General features: G+C 53.6%; 7 protein-coding genes and 1 pseudogene across 7 annotated transcripts, besides 19 other annotated features; all 8 read right to left on the minus strand.

The window, feature by feature from the left end:
* Positions 1-1,701: a sequence feature (heterozygous, Esmeraldo-like haplotype).
* On the minus strand, positions 1,236-2,555 carry Tc00.1047053510621.20 (mucin-associated surface protein (MASP), putative; the record flags this gene model as incomplete). Its single annotated transcript, XM_804070.1, has 1 exon — positions 1,236-2,555. The coding sequence occupies one exon, from the start codon at positions 2,553-2,555 to the stop codon at positions 1,236-1,238; it is 1,320 nt and encodes a 439-aa protein (XP_809163.1).
* Positions 1,403-1,489: a microsatellite.
* Positions 1,702-2,163: a sequence feature (areas not merged during assembly with more than two copies in the genome that could not be assigned to a particular haplotype).
* Positions 2,164-3,073: a sequence feature (haploid, Esmeraldo-like haplotype).
* Positions 2,199-2,316: a sequence feature (CT-rich).
* On the minus strand, positions 3,005-3,673 carry Tc00.1047053510621.30 (mucin TcMUCII, putative; the record flags this gene model as incomplete). The annotated part of the gene is made up of 1 exon (XM_804071.1): positions 3,005-3,673. The coding sequence occupies one exon, from the start codon at positions 3,671-3,673 to the stop codon at positions 3,005-3,007; it is 669 nt and encodes a 222-aa protein (XP_809164.1).
* Positions 3,074-6,349: a sequence feature (areas not merged during assembly with more than two copies in the genome that could not be assigned to a particular haplotype).
* Positions 3,117-3,220: a microsatellite.
* On the minus strand, positions 4,466-5,032 carry Tc00.1047053510621.40 (uncharacterized protein; the record flags this gene model as incomplete). Its single annotated transcript, XM_804072.1, has 1 exon — positions 4,466-5,032. The coding sequence occupies one exon, from the start codon at positions 5,030-5,032 to the stop codon at positions 4,466-4,468; it is 567 nt and encodes a 188-aa protein (XP_809165.1).
* Positions 6,350-7,190: a sequence feature (haploid, Esmeraldo-like haplotype).
* Positions 6,984-7,769, minus strand: Tc00.1047053510621.49 (mucin-associated surface protein (MASP), putative; the record flags this gene model as incomplete). Its single annotated transcript, XM_804074.1, has 1 exon — positions 6,984-7,769. One exon carries the CDS (start codon positions 7,767-7,769, stop codon positions 6,984-6,986), a length of 786 nt encoding a protein of 261 aa, XP_809167.1.
* Positions 7,191-7,234: a sequence feature (areas not merged during assembly with more than two copies in the genome that could not be assigned to a particular haplotype).
* Positions 7,235-7,972: a sequence feature (heterozygous, Esmeraldo-like haplotype).
* Positions 7,973-8,471: a sequence feature (haploid, Esmeraldo-like haplotype).
* Tc00.1047053510621.55 lies at positions 8,222-8,872 on the minus strand (annotated as a pseudogene).
* Positions 8,472-18,240: a sequence feature (areas not merged during assembly with more than two copies in the genome that could not be assigned to a particular haplotype).
* Positions 9,439-13,610: a mobile genetic element.
* Positions 14,291-14,333: a sequence feature (A-rich).
* On the minus strand, positions 14,680-15,843 carry Tc00.1047053510621.60 (mucin-associated surface protein (MASP), putative; the record flags this gene model as incomplete). The annotated part of the gene is made up of 1 exon (XM_804073.1): positions 14,680-15,843. The coding sequence occupies one exon, from the start codon at positions 15,841-15,843 to the stop codon at positions 14,680-14,682; it is 1,164 nt and encodes a 387-aa protein (XP_809166.1).
* Positions 14,915-14,939: a microsatellite.
* Positions 15,099-15,247: a microsatellite.
* Positions 15,299-15,421: a microsatellite.
* Positions 16,296-16,862, minus strand: Tc00.1047053510621.70 (mucin TcMUCII, putative; the record flags this gene model as incomplete). The annotated part of the gene is made up of 1 exon (XM_804076.1): positions 16,296-16,862. One exon carries the CDS (start codon positions 16,860-16,862, stop codon positions 16,296-16,298), a length of 567 nt encoding a protein of 188 aa, XP_809169.1.
* Positions 16,408-16,515: a microsatellite.
* On the minus strand, positions 17,815-18,240 carry Tc00.1047053510621.80 (uncharacterized protein; the record flags this gene model as incomplete). Its single annotated transcript, XM_804075.1, has 1 exon — positions 17,815-18,240. A coding segment is annotated over one exon (426 nt), but the record flags the coding sequence as incomplete, so codon positions are not given.
* Positions 18,115-18,134: a microsatellite.

Here is an 18,240-nt window from a genome sequence, read left to right on the forward strand (position 1 = left end):
AAAATTTGATTCGGAAAGAAGTTCATTTCATGTGCCAAGAAGTACCATACAGTCATGTGTTTGTGTGTGCATATTGCCTGCAACAAGAAAAAGAGGTCAAAGAAAAGACCTTACTGTTCCACCAGCCCACACAACACCCTTCACATTTCATGCGGCATCCGGCCCGTTTTTCCAATCATCGTTTCGTGCAGTCCGTGGGACGCACAGCCGCGGAGCCGGCACCGCGTGTGGGCAAAAACAAACAAAGGGGGGAAACACGTCACTCATGACGGTGTGCAGCAGACACCCATTAAGTAAGGAAGACAGTGAGAATGCGCGGCTGGACGGCAATACGTTCACCACAGCTCCCCACCCTCCATCACCGCACGGTGGTAGAACACACCCGTCCACAGAAAAAAAAAGCAAAAAAAAAACACGGCGGCAGGGTGCGGCTGTGTGTGTGGCGCTGCAGGTGTCTGCCAGCCCTGGCCGCAAAAAAAACAAAACAAGAGGGAAAGAAATGTGTGCTCCGCCCCACCAGCCCTCGTCGCACGCCCACACGTCACGGCTCCCTCAGCGCGCCGTTCGTCGCGGCCCCTCCTCATGCGTGCAGCAGGCGAGGCGCACAGGGCCGTCGTCATGAGCGTGTCGGTGGGTGTGCGAGTGGAGCCGTTGGGCGGGAAACACACGGCACCCCTCACAGGAAGAGTGCAGAAGAAACAATTAAAAGAGGGAAGAGTAGAAAAAAAAAAAAAACTTCCATAGTGATTGCCCCCAAAAGCAAAAAAGAAGGGATGTGGGGAGTAAGAGAATTAAAACGCACAAATTAATAACAAAAAAAGACTAGCAAAATTTTTAAAGCAAACAGTAAAAAAAATTAAATTTACAAAAAACAACAAAAAAAGCCGAAGCGTGGGACGACCAGCGCACACACTCTCATTGCTCCCGTAAAGCAAAACACACACACAGGGAGAGAGAGAGAGAGAGGTCGCCCACTCAATGCAATGGAAACAAAACAGAAACAGTTACGGTGCTCCGCCCATGCAGCCAGGCAGGACGGCAGCGGTGCGTGTCGTGCAAAAGAGAGCACCAACGGGCCTGCATGGGTGTGCATGCAATATATACAATGGGCACATTATGTGTGTGCTGCGTGGGATGAGGTGAGGACGAGAGTCCATGCAAGGGGACACACACAGAGAGAGAGAGGGAAGGAAAAGTGTGTGTGCGGGCGGTGCACGGCTCTCTCTCCCTCACTCTCACGCAGCCACCACCGCAGCAGCAGCCGCACACACAACAACAAGAACAAGAGGCAAAAGAGGGGAGGTGGCGTGGGAGACCGCGGTGCTGCTGTCACTGTTGTTGGTTCCAACGGCGTTTTTATCTTTTTTGGGTACTTCGCCATCGTCTGTGGGATATCCATGCGGTTGTTCTTCCTGTTGTTGCTGCTGCTGTCCTTTTTCTCCGAATTGTTGAGGTTGTTGCGGTAGTTGTATTTGTTCTTGTTGTTTTTTCGTTTCATCTTCAGCATTCTCCTCACCAATTTCTTCATTTTCATCAGTAACGTCTTCTGTTTTTTCCGAAGATCTCACCGCAGATGTGCGAAGTCCTTCTGGTGGCGCTGCTGTTGCTGCTTCTGGTAGTTTTTCTTGTGGCCTTTCGTGTCTACCTCGTTGAATGGCCGCATCTTCCATTATGGAACCTTCCTTCTCTGCAGCTACCGCTGGTGAGTGATGTTCTTGCGGTGGTGGTGGGTGAACTTCCGTGCCGGTTTTAACATCCGTGTGGCTGCCCGTTGTCACGCCGCCCAGAGGCCCTGGACTGGCGTTGGGAGGTTCATTCACAACGTGTTTTGTCTCCTGAGCGTCACCCGAAGAAGCCGATGACAAGCCTGTCGGCTCATGAATTTCGGTTGGTTTACCGGGCTCAGGACCTGAATTCCCTTTACCTGCGCCTGGTTCTGGTACACCTTCGCTTAATTTCGACTTATCCTCCTCTCCTGGTGTGCTGTCTTCTGTTTGCTGATTTTTGGCGGAGTCATCGTTTTTCGACAAATTCTTTTGCGGACTTTCAAGATTTAATCCCACACTGTCGGGAGAAGGATTGTGCTCCGTAGATAAAGGTGTGTGGAGTGTTTGCTGATTACTGTTCCGTGTAATTCCTTTTGTAGCAACTGAGCGACCTGCAGCTTCTTCTCCTTGACTCTGATGTTCTTTAACTGTTTCTTTTCCTCCTTTTCCTTCTTCTATTATTATTTCTTCTGCTTCTTCTTTACTACCTTCTTCTGGTTCATCATCATCATCATCATCATCTTCTTCTTCTTCTTTGTCTTCTTCTTCTGACGAAGAGTCCGCTGCGCGTTTATTTGGCGCTTTTTCTTCAACCCGCAATACACCTGTTTGCTCGCTTGGCATTAGTGTTGCTGTCGCTCCATTTTCTTTTACCAACAAAACATTACCACCACCGCGAGCGCCACCGTCAACAACTTTTACCTGCTCTTCACATATACCGCCGGCACCGCACCACAGCACGCAGAGGGCACACACCAGCAGCACACGGCCAGTCATCATCATCGCCATAACTCCCGTCACTTGCGTGTAGCCTTCAGCACAAACTAACAACACGTCAACGCAGAGTAAAAGCAAAAAGAAGAGACAAGTCACACAGCCACGCACCGTCCCATCCAGCAATGAGAGTCACGCAGAGTAATGAACGGCATTAACGCTGCGCACAAGCCATTGGACAAATGTAGCCAGTAAAAATCCAAAACTCGCAAAACACTTAAAAATGAAAAAAGAGATATTTAAAGAAACGAGCCCAGGGCTCCGCTGCGCATGCATAGGAGTGTGTCTGGGATGCGTTCAATGCGGCGGATGCGGGAACAACGCGGAGCACACAGCAGGGCAGCGGAAGCAAAGGAAGCAAAACACAATCATCATAATTGCTCTTACTTTATACATCGGACCACAGTAGACGTACACATGTCCCCGCCGTTGGGTGCTGGTACGCACAGCCCGCATACACCTCTTCAGCCCACAGTGTTGTACGCCAGCGCGGATACGGCAAGCAGCAGCGGGGCACACACCCACGCAGAGCTGCTGAGGCTGCCGTCGATTTCGCGAAGAGGTGACGGTGCGCTGGTGGTCGTCGTCGTTGGCGCCGCTGTAGTCGTAATACCTGTTGCCTGTGGCGCAGTGGTCGTCGTTGTAGTTGGCGCATTTGTCGTGGTAGTAGTGGTCGTCGTATTTGCGGCAGTGGTCTCGCTCTCTGATACCTTCCTTACAGCAGTCAAACTTGTTGACTGCTGCGCATCGGATGTATCTGTTACTTCTGGATTAAGGGATTTCTCTTTTCCTTCTTTTGCCGCCTCAGTGACCCCATCAAGTGCCTGCTCCTGAACATCCTTCGGACTTTCTGACTTTAGCGTATCAACCATCGGAACTAGTGGTCCTGAGTTACTAGGAAGCATCCCATTTGCATTATCTCCCGCACCGGACGCCGTTTTTCCTGACCGTAATTCATCAACATCCGTATCCGAATTATGTTCCCCACCGAGCTCATTTAGCACTTCTGAAACAGTAACATGTACATTAACTTCTTGTTCAGGTTTAACCTCGCTTGCTGTAGCTCGCGCGGAAGAGAAGTAAAACAGAGCAACCACCAACAGGGCGCACAGCAGACGGCACGTCATCATCATCGTGAGTGTGGTCGTTCAGTGGTGTGGAGCTGATCTGCACAGTGAGGGACATGGAGAGCAACAGGGGAGACGAGAGGTGCGGCAGACACACACAGAGGGCACACCACATGAGGAGAGGGCAGCAGCCAGGCATGCACCGTACGCCGCACACCACGCACGACAAACACTCCAATCCACGGCAGCAGGCACACACACACACAGCCCTGCCGCAACACCAACACACACAGATGGAAGAGGGAGAAGCAAACAGGAGCGGCACACAAGGCTCCACCGCATGTGCATACGGCGAGAGCGGTCCGTTTTGTCGGCACCCCTCACGGAGGGTACGCACACACACAAGAGGAGGTGCGGTGCACACAGCAACACAAAAGCAAAGTAACAATAAAAGAGGAGAGATCCCCGCACACCACGTGGATTGTTGGTCCACGGGAAGTGCAACCAACAATTCGGTTTGTGTTCTTCCTGCTTCTCGCCGTCAAAGTGTTGCAATAGATGTTTGTTTTTCCTTTCGTTGCTGTGACACCTGATTCCTCACCGTTTATTGCGGTGGAAATGTAAATATGTGGGTGGACTCCCACACACCAGGACGCACCTTCGCCCTTATTTATTGGTGCATGGAAGGGCATGTGTGTTTGGTGTTATCTCGTCCATATATTCTTCTGGGTGCACATTCCCCTGCAGGCTGAGGGCGGGACGACGCTCTGTCGCGGCGCACTTCCCTCGCTTGCCGCCCACTGTGATTCATCCTGCATCACCCTCTTTCACATATTCCGTAGTGCCACACCGCTGATATTATTGCAGCCGCTGTGATTCCGCGTATTTCACGCATTTGATTGTGCCACAATACATCCGCTCGTGTGGCTGCCGCATCCAAACAGCGGTGCCCAACACCGTGAGCGGCAGTCCACATCCTTGCATGTCCCAACGCAGTGGTGTTTGACTGTCAGCCAGGCGACACACAACAGGAGAGTCTTGTGCTGGCAGTACAACACACGGGGCTGCAGTGAATGACTCGGGCGGGGACGCATCTACTTGTCGCAAAGCAGTGAAAAGGAGTCGGGTAAAATAATGCCGGCTGCACTCACGACACCATATCCACAGCCAAAGCATGCGACGTGATGTGTGTTTCACTGGTGCTGTGAAATGCCTGCAGACGACGTCACTAGTGGAGGCACACCACCTATGATCGGCGGACAGACAATAATCAACATGGGAGGCCACAAGAGGCAGCAACGACGCCAGCAGCAGGAGCAGCTCTCTCTCCCTCTCTCTGTTGTCTCCGAGAAGTAAACATTCCACCAGCCACAGCTGACTGTGCCATCGTGACACTCCATGCACGTCGTGGCTGCGCCAACACATCCTGTTCCCTGCAGCGCCTCAAAAGATGCCTCACTCCGTCCACTAAGTGCATCGATGTGGGCCGTGCCTCGGCTGCTCGTGAGGACCACAACGATGTGAGGGTCACCGAGTCGTAGCATGTTTGTTGTGACGTTGTTGCGTGGCACCTGCACACACACACACGCAGCGCCTGCATCCTCCCTTTTGTGTCCGCCCTCTGCCGGAGTGGCCACACACACGGGCAGCAGCAAAATCACTTCACCCTCGACGACACAAAATCAACACTGACATCCCTCGCGACGCAAAGATCTCAGTTGCCAGCACGGGCTTCCTGCCGCCCTGCCATCGACGCTGAAACACGGCACAGTGCACGCACTTATTTTCCCCGTGTGCAGTGAGCCGTTTGCTTCACACATTCTTCGGTGGGCTGACGCCCATAAAAGCACGCCACAAAAGGCCACTGTGATCGCACAAGCTCTTGCGATGAGCGTCGGTGTGTGCATGGACCCGCTGCTCACACGTGCCGGCAGGCAGCCTGCAGCCGGTGCCCTCGTGCCAGTTCATCGGCTCCATCACGGAAAAGAGAAAATGGCCTATTCCCGATGCACTTATTCCCACCAGCAGCACCAACACGCTGGTCGCCAGCCGTCATTCCTCAGCACATCCAGGAATGCCGAAAAGTGACGTGGAGCTGCCAGCCAGCAATGCCACAATCCCCGCACACATGTCGGCTCCACCAGAGAAGACACACAAATCACAAGCGACACCCCTCACATGTCATCCGAACATCATTCCGACACACCGCGACACGCCAAACAGAAGTATTCGTCACTCCATGCACCTCCTCACACAATCAAATATTCCACGCACCACGCACGGCAGCAGCTCACACGCAGTCAGACAAATGTTCCTCGGATCAGTGTTATCCACGTGCTGCGGTGGGAAGTAAACAAAAGAGACGGGCTGCCAAACCCCAAAAGAGTGCCACGACTGGCCGCAAGTCAATGGAACGCAGCCACTCAAATGAATTCAGTCCTAATGCCCTCAACCTCCCGCATTCTCCCACCAAAGCCCCAAGAGACGCAAATCAAAGGCATCGTCCAATAAATTCGCTGTGCAACACCAAGTGACGCCGTAGTGCCTCCTGCTGTCATCCGGGGCCGTTGTGGACGCCTTCACGAGGAAAGACACCCACCGGATATTCCAAACGGCGCTGTACACCTGCGACGCATCCGACGCTTTGGGACGCACGTGCCTCACTATCACCAGAGACGCCCACGCGACGTCGGACGCCCCACACAATCAAAGACGCAAGTATACGTCAGAGTAGCAGCAAAGCATCCGCTAGCAATCACACCGCAGGCATCATCGCAAACAGCACCAGCAGCGCTGCAGTCAACTGTGGGCTGCCATGGACCAACTGACGCATGGCGTATGTAGAAGAAAGAGCGTGGCGTCTTTAGAAGGATACGAGTAGCTGACACTTCCTTAACAGGATGAAAACAATACGGAAACAATAAGAAAAATTCAGGCGTCCACAGTCAAAGCAAACCGCCGATCACAAAAGCGGAATGGACGCACTCAACCACAACACAAGTAAAACAATGAAAAAAACAAAAACAAGAAGGAAAAAGTGTGGGACGAACAGCGCACACACTCTCATTGCTCCCGTAAAGCCCAACAGGGAGAGAGAGAGAGGTCGCCCACTCAATGCAATAAAAACAAAAAACAAAACAAAACAAAAGTTACGGTGCTGCGCCCATGCAGCCAGGCAGAACGGCAGCGGTGCGTGTCGTGCAAAAGAGGGCACCAACGGGCCTGCATGGGTGTGCATGCAATATATACAATGGGCACATTATGTGTGTGCCTCGTGGGGTGAGGTGAGGGCGAGAGTCCATGCAAGGGGACACACACAGAGAGTGAGTGAAAGACGAGTGTGTGTGCGGGCGGTGCACGGCTCTCTCACTCACTCTCACGCGGCCACCACCGCAGCAGCAGCCGCACACGCAACAAGAAGAAGAGGAGGCAAAAGAGGGGAGGTGGCGTGGGAGACCGCGGTGCTGCCGTCACTGTCGTCAGGCGCCGTGACACCTCTCATGACAACGCTTTCGACTGGTGTTTTCTTCGTAGTGCCGTCCTTCGCTTCACTTTCATTTCCTTTTTCTGTCCCGGCTACATCAAATTCCGGTGCACCTGCCGGAACCCTTCCTCCAGTGCCGTTGCCCAACTCATTATTTGCAGTATCGGTGGCTGCTAGGGTTGATTGTGACCCTTCTGTTGGATTTGCTGGTGAATCACCCCCTGGTATTCCCGGTGTTGATCCCATTTCTGCTGCACCGCCCTTCGATGTTTCTGGAGTTGGTGCTGCCACCGGTGTTTCCGCACCAGGCGACAGTTTGTCTTGCGGTGTTGAGGATTCTGCGGCCTCAACTGGATCGCCAGTGTACTTCTTGCAAATCTCCTCGGCTTCAGGGTCATCAGAATCAGTCGACGCCATATTATAATAAACTTCACAAATCTCCTTCATCGATTCATGCATACAGCTCTTAAACGCTGACTCATCCAAAATTCCTCCCTTCGTACTGTTTTCCTTGCATGTCTTATTAGTTTCAGGATACCAAAGTAAAACCATATTCTTTGCCGTATCACTTCTGTCACTAGTAAAACCACCGGCCGCCGACAACACCACCGAAGCACCGCACCACAGCACGCAGAGGGCACACACCAGCAGCACACGGCCAGCCATCATCATCGCCATCACTCCTGTCACTTGCGTGCAGCCTTCAGCACAAACTAACTCCCCGTCAACGCAGAGTGAAAGCAAAAGACACAACCACGCACCGTCCCATCCAGCAATGAGAGTCACACACCACCGCAACAGCAGCTCAAACACCATAAGACATATGGAATCAGTAAAAAAGGTAAAAAACAAAAAAAACGCACAACGCCCTGCAAACCAGCAATTAAAATAAAGCAAAACAAATGCTTAAAAACACACAAACGGTTCCAGCGCGCATGCATATGAGTGTGTCTGGACGCGTTCAACGCGGCGGATGTGGGGCACAACGCGGAGCACACAGCAGGGCAGCGGAAGCAAAGGAAGCAAAAACACAATCATCATAATTACTCTTACTTTATACATCGGACCACAGTAGACACACACATGTCCCCGCGGTTGAGTGCTGGCACGCACAGCCCACATACACATCTTCAGCCCACAGTGGTGTACGCCAGCGCGGATGCGGCAAGCAGCAGCGGGGCACACCCACGCAGAGCTGCTGAGGCTGCCGTCAATTTCGCGAAGACATGACGGTGCTCTGGTGGTAGTTGTAGTTGGCGCCTCTGTATTCATGGCCGTGTTAAGTGGTGCCTCTGGCGCGGTGGTTGTTGTGGTAGTCGTTGTACCTGGCGCAGGGGCATCGCTATCTGATACCTTCATTATAGCAGTCACACTTGTTGGATGCTGCGCATCGGCTTTACCTGTCAGTTCCAAATAAAGGGGCCTCTCTTTCGCTTTGTTTGCCGACTCAGTGACCCCATTAGGTGGCTGCTCCGGATTGGTTGTAATTTGTCCCACCGCCGTAACGGGCGCACCATCGTGTGTCTGTGGCGCACTGTGAGATTCTAGTCTCTGTTCCTTATCATTCGTCGGATTGGACGTCTGACCCGCATTGTTCTGGCTTCCTCCCTTCAGATTATCGGGCGTCCCTGATGTCTGTTCCGTCTCGACTGATGTCTTTGGCGCAGGGGAGTGTCTGAACTTGCAACATCCTGATCCTCATCAACCGTTGTCACGCACACGGACGGGCAGCAGCACAGCGCGAGCACCAACAGGGCGCACAGCAGACGGCACGTCATCATCGTGAGTGTGGTCGTTCAGTGGTGTGGAGCTGATCTGCACAGTGAGAGACATGGAGAGCAACAGGGGAGACGAGAGGTGCGGCAGACACACACAGAGGGCAAACCACATGAGGAGAGGGCAGCAGCCAGGCATGCACCGTACGCCGCACACCACGCACGACAAACACTCTAATCCACGGCAGCAGGCACACACACACACAGCCCTGCTGCAACACCAACACACAGATGGAGGAGGGAGAAGCAAACAGGAGCGGCACACAAGGCTCCACCGCATGCACACACGGCGAGAGCGGTCCGTTTTGTCGGCACCCCTCACGGAGGGTACGCACACACACGAGAGGAGGTGCAGCGCACACAGTAACACAAAAGCAAAGTAACAGTAAAAAAGGGAATGATCCCCGCACACCACGTGAATTGTTGGTCCACGGGAAGCGCAGAAAATATTCATCACAAAGCAACCTTTTATCTTGTTTTAGTTGTATGCTGCTACAGTAAAGAGTGAGCGGCGCAAGGGCCGTCCGTAGCAACGAGGCAAGTATTCCGTCTCATAGGGGCCGTCATGCGGGCTGAGGCAGTCCTAGACGGTAGCACGCCCAATTCCCAACGACGGGGCATTCCCACAGTGGATGATGCAGAGTTTCCCGTGGTCCGTCGTGGGATCAGCAGCCCGTGGCGTCTGTGATGAAGCGGCGGCGGAGGAGCCTGTTCCATATTGAGTACCCGCGGTTGTGCTTCCTGCGTGTTTGGTCTGCTGGCGTGCTTGGCACTTTCGGTGGAGACCTGTGCGCGAGGCGCCTGTTAGGAAGACGGTGGCGCCATTGCGGCATCCGCATGCGAGGCGTTCTTCGACCATTGGAACACCAGGATGAGCACGTCCGGCAAACGCCCTCATATTGTGGACGGACGAGCGCACTCTGCCGCAGATCGGGCAGGGCGACGTTGATCCGCTGCTCGTCATTCTACGAGGAGTTGCCGTCGACACGCCAGGTGGAGGTTCCGGAGGCAGGAGCGGGTCGATCTCCTCGGTGAGGGAGGGAAGGCGCTACCGACATAAAGGGCTGCCTGTAATCTGCAGGGCGTGCGCCATTCTACCGAAGAGTGGGCAGGAGTCGCATCGCAGTTGTGCGCAGAGCTGCGGGTCGTGGCACAACATTTGGCCGGACACAAGTAATAGAGTTTTCGCTATACCGACGAGCGCCTGTAGTGTGGTGTACGCGCCTTCTTCCTCCTCCTGGACTTCCTTCCAGCATAACCTCTTGACGGCGGTAAGGAATTCCACGTGCCAGATTGGGATACCCCATTGCGGGGAGGGAACTTGCAACCGCGGCTTCTTCGCCAGCGGCCTCATTGCATGGCACACCGCAGTGCGAAGGGGAGAACATAAATTCTACAGAGTGACCTCGCTTCACCAAGAAAAGTAGCATAATCCAAATTTCTTCAGTAACGTAGTCTCGCACGGCCAATGGACCGGCGCGGTGTGCCTCAATTGCCGACAGGGACTCCGTAGCCACCAGTATTCGTGTGGGCAATTGGGATGTTTTCCAGACGAGGAGGTATGAGATGTCTAAAGCCATTTTCAGTGGCAAGGCACTCCGCTCTCTACGAGCATGCGAGCCTGCCAGCTGATGCACGATGGACCTCCACAGGTAGATCATTTGTTTTTGTGGGGCCGTATAATAGTGCAGCGGACCCAGATGCGAGTCCAGCGAGAGATGGAGAAGCGACCGTCCATGATTCAAAACTGTAATCCTATAGAAAGGAGTAAATGGAATCAAAAGCCGTGCGCGTGACATCATCAGACGCCTTGGACAAAAAGTGGCTGATAAAATCTCACTTTATTACAACTCACGGTGTTCCAGGGAATAATTCGGTGTTGGGTAAGAGGAGCACGATTGTGGTTGTGGGGCATCCCAATAATGTTACTGACGCATCGTAATTCATTAATAACAACATCTTTCAAAAGCGGAATTGATGTCGCCGCTTTATTATGCATGGACGGCGGCATACATTCCGAATAGATAAGGAAACGCAAATCCTCATAATCATGGAGGCCTACATAGCGTTCGTATTGTGTGAGCGCACAAGGCCAGAGTGTCTTCCGGAGCGGGAGAGGATTAGCCTTCAAATATACCGATGTATTCTCCGTTGATATGATAAGGCCAAGGGATGTTTTGCAACTTTTGCGATACCGTACTTCCATATTATGGAGGTAGGTGGGGGCAAGGCATGGGACAATTGCATCGCCAGAATACAGTGACACGCTATGAACGTATCCAATCAAAAAGGATTGCATGGTGCGATGGGACGCAACAGCCCGTGCAACCAGCCGCAGCTGATAGCAGCGTAGCTTGATTTCATTTGAAGCGGTGGAAGCGTGCGTAATCAAAATTAAGAAGTCGGTCAATCGTGGTGCCCAGCAAGCGTACTGGGCATGACTGAATACGTAGTTTCCCATTGCCAAGATGGAGATTGACCATTTCATCGTCAGACCGTGTGTGTGAAGAGATGTGGAATAGAGCAGCTTCACTCTTATCAACGTTGATTTTGTGGTTGTGCTCAGCAGCCCATGCCGTTATAAGGGACAGGGCAATTCGCGTTGCCGCAGCACATGCATGGGTGCCCGCACCTGAGGCAGCAACTGTGAGGTCGTCAGCGTAAATGAGTGCGGAGGCAGAATAGATGTTGTCCATGCGGCGCAGCAGGTCATCCACACAGTGGAGGAAGAGTTGGGGTCGCAGGGCGCTGCCTTGCGGTAGTCCGGCTGGGGTGAGTTGTTTTCGGGAGTGCTGTTCGCGAGTGCATACCCTAACATGGCGGCGCAGCAGGTTGTTATGCAGCCAGCGTTTGGTTCGGGGGCCAAGGCGCGGAATTCTGTCGAGCGTTCCAAATAATTTCCCATGGCCAACAGTGTCGAACGCAGTCGAAAAATTAATCAAGACTACGAGCGATGGTGACGAGGGTGTCGTGTGGAGGCGCCGCCTCCAGGGCGCGCATGCTCCACAATGCTGAACTCATTCAATCCACGGGTAATTTCACCAAAAACAAGTGTCACCACGTCCGATGTAGAACGCGAAGGTGCAAGTCCAAATTGACGTGAGTGGTGCGGCAATAACGCTGACAGACGGCGGTGAATCATCCCTTCGGTTAACTTTGGTAAAACAGAGAGCAGCGTGATAGGTCTGTAGCTCTCTGGGCGGCATGGATCTTTCCCGGGTTGGGAAATGCGAATATTGTCCTCAATTTTCCAGGAGCCAGGCAGGCTGTCATTTGCGAAGGAGTTGTTGATCATCGTTCTAAGAGTGCCGCGCGCAACGAGCCCGAGATGGTGCAGGAATTCATTCAACATGTTGTCGGGGCCAGGGGCTGAGCCGAGCAATGAGTCACGGATGGTCACGTCGAGTTCACACGGCGTGAAAGGCCGATCCATTTCCCAGTCACCAGGAGGAAAAGGAGTGCGGCGTGCAGCAGCAGCAGCATAAGGTGATGTGGCACGTGAAACCCGCAAAAAATGACGGACGAGTAGATTTGTCTGTTGCCGAGGCAGGGCGCAAACGCGGCCAAAATCAGTGCGGAGCACAACCGATTCCAGAGGATGAGGGTGCGGCGCCGCCATGGCGCGGAGATATCGCCAGCTTGGGATGGATGGGGCTCCAAGTTTTTTCGCACGGACCTCTAGCGGCATGGAGAAGCCACGGCGTAAGGCTTGATTTCTTTCCTCCTTTTTTCGGGCACATTCGGCTCAAAGTAGGCTGTCTCCAGGCGAGGCAATGTGTGTGCTTTGTGTGCTGCTTCTGCGACGACCTCGGCTTGCACCATTTCGTTTGTCCAGATCGTTTTGGGGCTTTCACGGCTGCCGCGCGGGGTATGGCACTCAGCCGCTCGTACGATACCTCTGCGGATTTCCAACCATGTGGAGTCGGTGGCAGGGAGTGTTTCACACAACGAGGTTAAAGCAGGCCAATCCGCTTTGCGCAGGGCGAATGCGGCTTTCTTCCGTCGAGGCAGCGTATTGGCTAGTCGCGGGATGCCATCGTCCATCCCTACCGAGTAAGATATCAAGCGGTGGTCCGAATCCATGTAGGGAGTGGATTTCCAGTGGGAAACGCGTAGGGAGCAATAAGCAGTCACGTCAGGGGACGAGACATTACGATGCATGATCCGTGTTGCCTGCGTCGGGTCATTTGCCGGCTCAAAATCCATATCGATTAAAACAGCGGCGAAGTCCTCCCCTCCAGTCATTGGTGGTGTATGGCTGTCCCGAAACTCATGATGTAAATTCAATTCACACGCAATAATCGCAGCGGGTCCTAAGTGGCGGACGATATTGATAAATGAAGGGTTTTGAACAGTTGCTGTGGGGAGGGTTGTAGAGATTCGGCACGCAAATGCTGGAACAGCGCTGTGGAAATGCACGGACAGCGATGGTCACCAGGAGGTCTGTGCCAGGGAGCGACAGGCGCTTGCACGGCAGAGAGTGACGCACCTGAATGGCAACGCCACCACCGCGCCCAGTGCAGGCCTGAAGAAAGTCATTGCAGCCAGAAACTTTTGTCGCTACGTTGCTACGGTTATTCATTTCCTGGAAAAAAAAAGATGTCTGTTTGATGCAGCTCCCATCGCGCAGCAAATGCATTTTTTTTTTACGGACGAGAGGCCTGCAGTGTTAAGCTGCCAAATATTGATGTAGCCATCCATCCTCGGTGCCAGGGTTCTTGTGGACGTCACCGCAAAGGGTGATATCAACGGAGTGACCGCAGCGAAACGGTCGTGCAGTTTTGTCCGACAGCCTGCAGGCAGACCGCTTCACCTTCCCACACCGGGCACTGGCGTGGAACCTTCTCGAGGGGTGGAGTCGTCTTGGTCCCCGTCGTGCTCGCAGCAACGCCCTGCTGCGGAGTTCCTATACGCAACCAGAGCTCCGGCACCGCGACAAGGTGCGGACCCCATCGCTGGGGCCAAGAGAAGCCGCAGTGCCTCCTGCTCTCATCAGGGATCCTTCTTGACGTCTTGATGCGGACAAGCGCCCATCGGTTCATACAAGCGACGCCGCACACCTGCGACACATCCTGCGCTATGAGGGGCACGACCCTCACCACAGCCGGAGTCGCCCACGCGCCTTCGGTACGCACCGCATAGTCAATGAAAAAGCAGGGATGCGTCAGGGTGACAGCAAAGCATCCGCTGGAAAATCACTTCGCACGCATCACCAAAAGCAGCACCAGAAGCGCTGCAAGCCACGGGTTAACGTGGACCAACTGACGCATGGCGTATGTAGAAGAAAAAACTTAGTGGCCTCACAAGGATAAAAGAGGCTGACACTTCAATACAAAAAAAAATGATATGGGAATAACAAAGAAGATTAAATTGTCCACAGTCAAAGCAAACCGCCGATCAAAGAAAAGTGGAATGGATGCACTCAACCAGAACAGAAACAAAAAATCAACAAAAACAAAAAAGAAAAAACGAAGCGTGGGACGACCAACGCACACACTCTCATTGCTCCCGTAAAGCCCAACAGGGAGAGAGAGAGAGAGGTCGCCCACTCAATGCAATGGAAACAAAACAAAAAACAGAAACAGTTACGGTGCTCCGCCCATGCAGCCAGGCAGGACGGCAGCGGTGCGTGTGGTGCAAAAGAGAGCACCAACGGGCCTGCATGGGTGTGCATGCATATATACAATGGGCACATTATGTGTGTGCTTCGTGGGGTGAGGTGAGGGCGGGAGTCCATGCAAGGGGACACACACACAAAGAGAAAGAAGAACGAGTGTGTGTGTGGGCGGTGCACGGATCTCTCTCCCTCACTCTCACGCGGCCACCACCGCAGCAGCAGCCGCACACGCAACAACAAGAAGAAGAGGAAAAAGTGGGGAGGTGGCGTGGGAGACCGCGGTGCTGCTGTCACGGTCGCCTGTATTGGCGGTGGCATTTGTACGAAGGGCGTTTTTATCCTTCGCGGATTCTTCGCCATTTTCCGCGGGGTGTTCATGCTGTTGATGTTGTTGGACTTGTGTTTCATCACTTTGGTGCTGCTTTTCATGATCTTCTTCCTCTTCTTCTTCTTCTTGTCGTGTGTGTCCAGTGCCGGATGTCGTCCCTGCCGGTATTTCGGGTGGCGAGGAGTTGTTAGCCGCTGCTGCAGCAGGCGTCTGATCTCCTGTTGAAGAGTCCCCTGTTGTGTTAGTTGGATGACTGCCTGAGGACCCCGCTTTACCACCACTGCTTCCAGCTGAAGAATCAACACCAGGAGAAGGAGCACCAAAAGGACCAGGAGAAGGAGGATGAGCGGGAACAGATGAACCAGAAGAAACACCACCGGTGTCATGACCACCAGCAGAACCATCACCAGGAGCAGCAGGAGCAGCAGGAGAAGCAAGAGAAGAACTAGAAGGAACGCTGCCGGTGGCATGATCATCAGTAGAACTTCCACTGCCACCACCACCAGAACCGCTTCCTCCACCGCCTCCACCACCAGAAGCCCCGGCAGCACCACCGCCTCCACCGCCAGAATTTCCACCATCACCAGAATCACCAGAAGAAGCACCACCAGAAGGACCAGGAGCGGGAGCAGCAGGAACGGGAGGAGAAGCCCCTGGACCAGAACTGCCTTCACCACCAGAATCACCACCACCACCAACATCAGGAGCCCCTGGACCAGCAGAACCACCAGAAGCACCAGCGTTGGAAGTCCCACTTGAATGCGAATCGTTCGGTATTACAACGGCAGTATTATCTGTTCCAGCCGAAGCTTCAACGGCAGTAATGGGCAGTACTGACCGCAAAGGCATCGTAATCGCAGTTTTATTACATCCGTCAGGCATGTGGGATCCATTCTCACCCAACACTCCCGACGCCATGCAGCCGCCCAGTGCGTTGGTGTCAACGTCCCTCGCATAAACACCGCCGGCACCGCACCACAGCACGCAGAGGGCACACACCAGCAGCACACGGCCAGTCATCATCATCGCCATCACTCCTGTCACTTGCGTGTAGCCTTCAGCACAAACTAACTCCCCGTCAACGCAGAATGAAAGCAAAAGGAGAGACAAGTCACGCAACCACGCATCGTCCCATCCAGCAATGAGAGTCACGCACAGTAATGAACGGCATTAACGCTGCGCACAAGCCATTGGACAAATGGAGCCATTAAAAATCCAAAACTCGCAAAACACTTAAAAATGAAAAAAGAGATATTTAAAGAAACGAGCCCAATGCTCCGCTGCGCATGCATAGGAGTGTGTCTGGAATGCGTTCAATGCGACGGATGTGGGGCACAACGCGGAGCACACAGCAGGGCAGCGGAAGCAAAGAAAGCAAAAACACAATCATCATAATTACTCTTACTTTATACATCGGATCACAGTAGACGTACACACATGTCCCCGCGGTTGAGTGCTGGCACGCACAGCCCGCATACACATCTTCAGCCCAGAGTGGTGTACGCCAGCGCGGATACGGCGAGCAGCAGCGGGGCACACACCCACGCAGAGCTGCTGAGGCTGCCGTCAATTTCGCGAAGATGTGACGGTGCGCGGGTGGTCGTCGTAGTTGGTGCTTCCGTAGATGTAATGATTGGTGCCTCTGTGGTTGTTGTTGTGGTAGTGGTACTTGTCGTTGGTGCTTTTGTCGTAGTCGTCGTTTTTTGCACTGTGGCACCAACTTTTGAAATCGTTGCGGATTTACCCGCAGCACTTGTTTTCGCTGACTGAACAGACGCAACTGATGCATCTTGACTGTTGGCATTCTCATTGGCTTTCGGAACTGTTTTTTCTTCTACATTGTTATTCTCTTGAACCGTTGGTGTAACGACCCCTGGGCCTGGGGCCTCGTTTTTATCCTTCTGCCCACCGTCCGTCCCACTTATTCCCGATTGTGGATCGGAATTCTGAACGGATTGAGTTATTTTATCGCTACCCTCTGTCACGCACACGGACGGGCAGCAGCACAGGGCGAGCACCAACAGGGAGCACAGCAGACGGCACGTCATCATCGTGAGTGTGGTCGTTCAGTGGTGTGGAGCTGATCTGCGCAGTGACGGACATGGAGAGCAACAGGGGAGTCGAGAGGTGCGGCAGACACACACAGAGGGCACACCACATGAGGAGAGGGCAGCAGCCAGGCATGCACCGTACGCCGCACACCACGCACGACACACACTCCAATCCACGGCAGCAGGCACACACACACACAGCCCTGCCGCAACACCAACACACAGATGGAGGAGGGAGAAGCAAACAGGAGCGGCACACAAGGCTCCACCGCATGTGCATACGGCGAGAGCGGTCCGTCGTGTCGGCACCCCTCACGGAGGGTACGCACACACACAAGAGGAGGTGCAGCGCACACAGCAACACAAAGGCAAAATAACAGTAAAAAAGGGAATGATCCCCGCACACCACGTGGATTGTTGTTCCACGGGAAGTGCAGCCAACAATTCGGTTTGTGTTCTTCCTGCTTCTCGCCGTCAAATTGTTGCAATAGATGGTTTTATCCCTTCCGTCGCTGTGACACCTGATTCCTCACCGTTTATTGCGGTGGAAATGAAAATATGTGGATGGACTCCCACACACCAGAGCGCACCTTCGCTCCTATTTATTGGTGCATGGAACGGCATGTGTGTTTGGTGGTGCCTCGTCCATATATTCTTATGGGTGCACATTCCCCTGCAGGCTGAGGGCGGGGTGACGCTCCGTCGCGGTGCACTTCCCTCGCATGCCGCCCACTGTGATTCATCATGCATCACCCTCTTTCACATATTCCGTGGTGCCACACCGCTGATATTATTGCAGCCGCTGTGGTTCAGCGTATTTCACGCATTTGATTGTGCCACAATACATCCGCTCGTGTGGCCGCCGCATCCAAACAGCGGTGCCCAACACCGTGAGCGGCAGTCCACGTCCTTGCATGTCCCAACGCAGTGGTGTTTGACTGTCAGCCAGGCGTCAGACAACAGGAGAGTATTGTGCTGGCAGTACAACACACGGAGCTGCAGTAAATGACTCGGGCGGGGACGCATCTATTTGTCGCAAAGCAGTGAAAAGGAGTCGGGCAAAATAATGCCGGCTGCACTCACGACACCATATCCACAGCCAAAGCATGCGACGTGATGTGTGTTTCACTGGTGCTGTGAAATGCCCGCAGACGACGTCACTAGTGGAGGCACACCACCCATGATCAGCGGACAGAAAATAATCGGCATGGGAGGCCAAAAAAGGCAGCAACAACGCCAGCAGCAGGAGCAGCTCTCTCTCTCTCTCTCTCTGTTGCCTCCAAGAAGTAAACATTCCACCAGCCACAGCTGACTGTGCCATCGTGACACTCCATGCACGTCGTGGCTGCGTCAACGCATCCTGTTCCCTGCAGCGCCT

The sequence above is a fragment of the Trypanosoma cruzi genome, genomic scaffold, assembly GCF_000209065.1.
Source record: "Trypanosoma cruzi strain CL Brener 1047053516799 genomic scaffold, whole genome shotgun sequence".
Taxonomy (NCBI): domain Eukaryota; phylum Euglenozoa; class Kinetoplastea; order Trypanosomatida; family Trypanosomatidae; genus Trypanosoma; species Trypanosoma cruzi.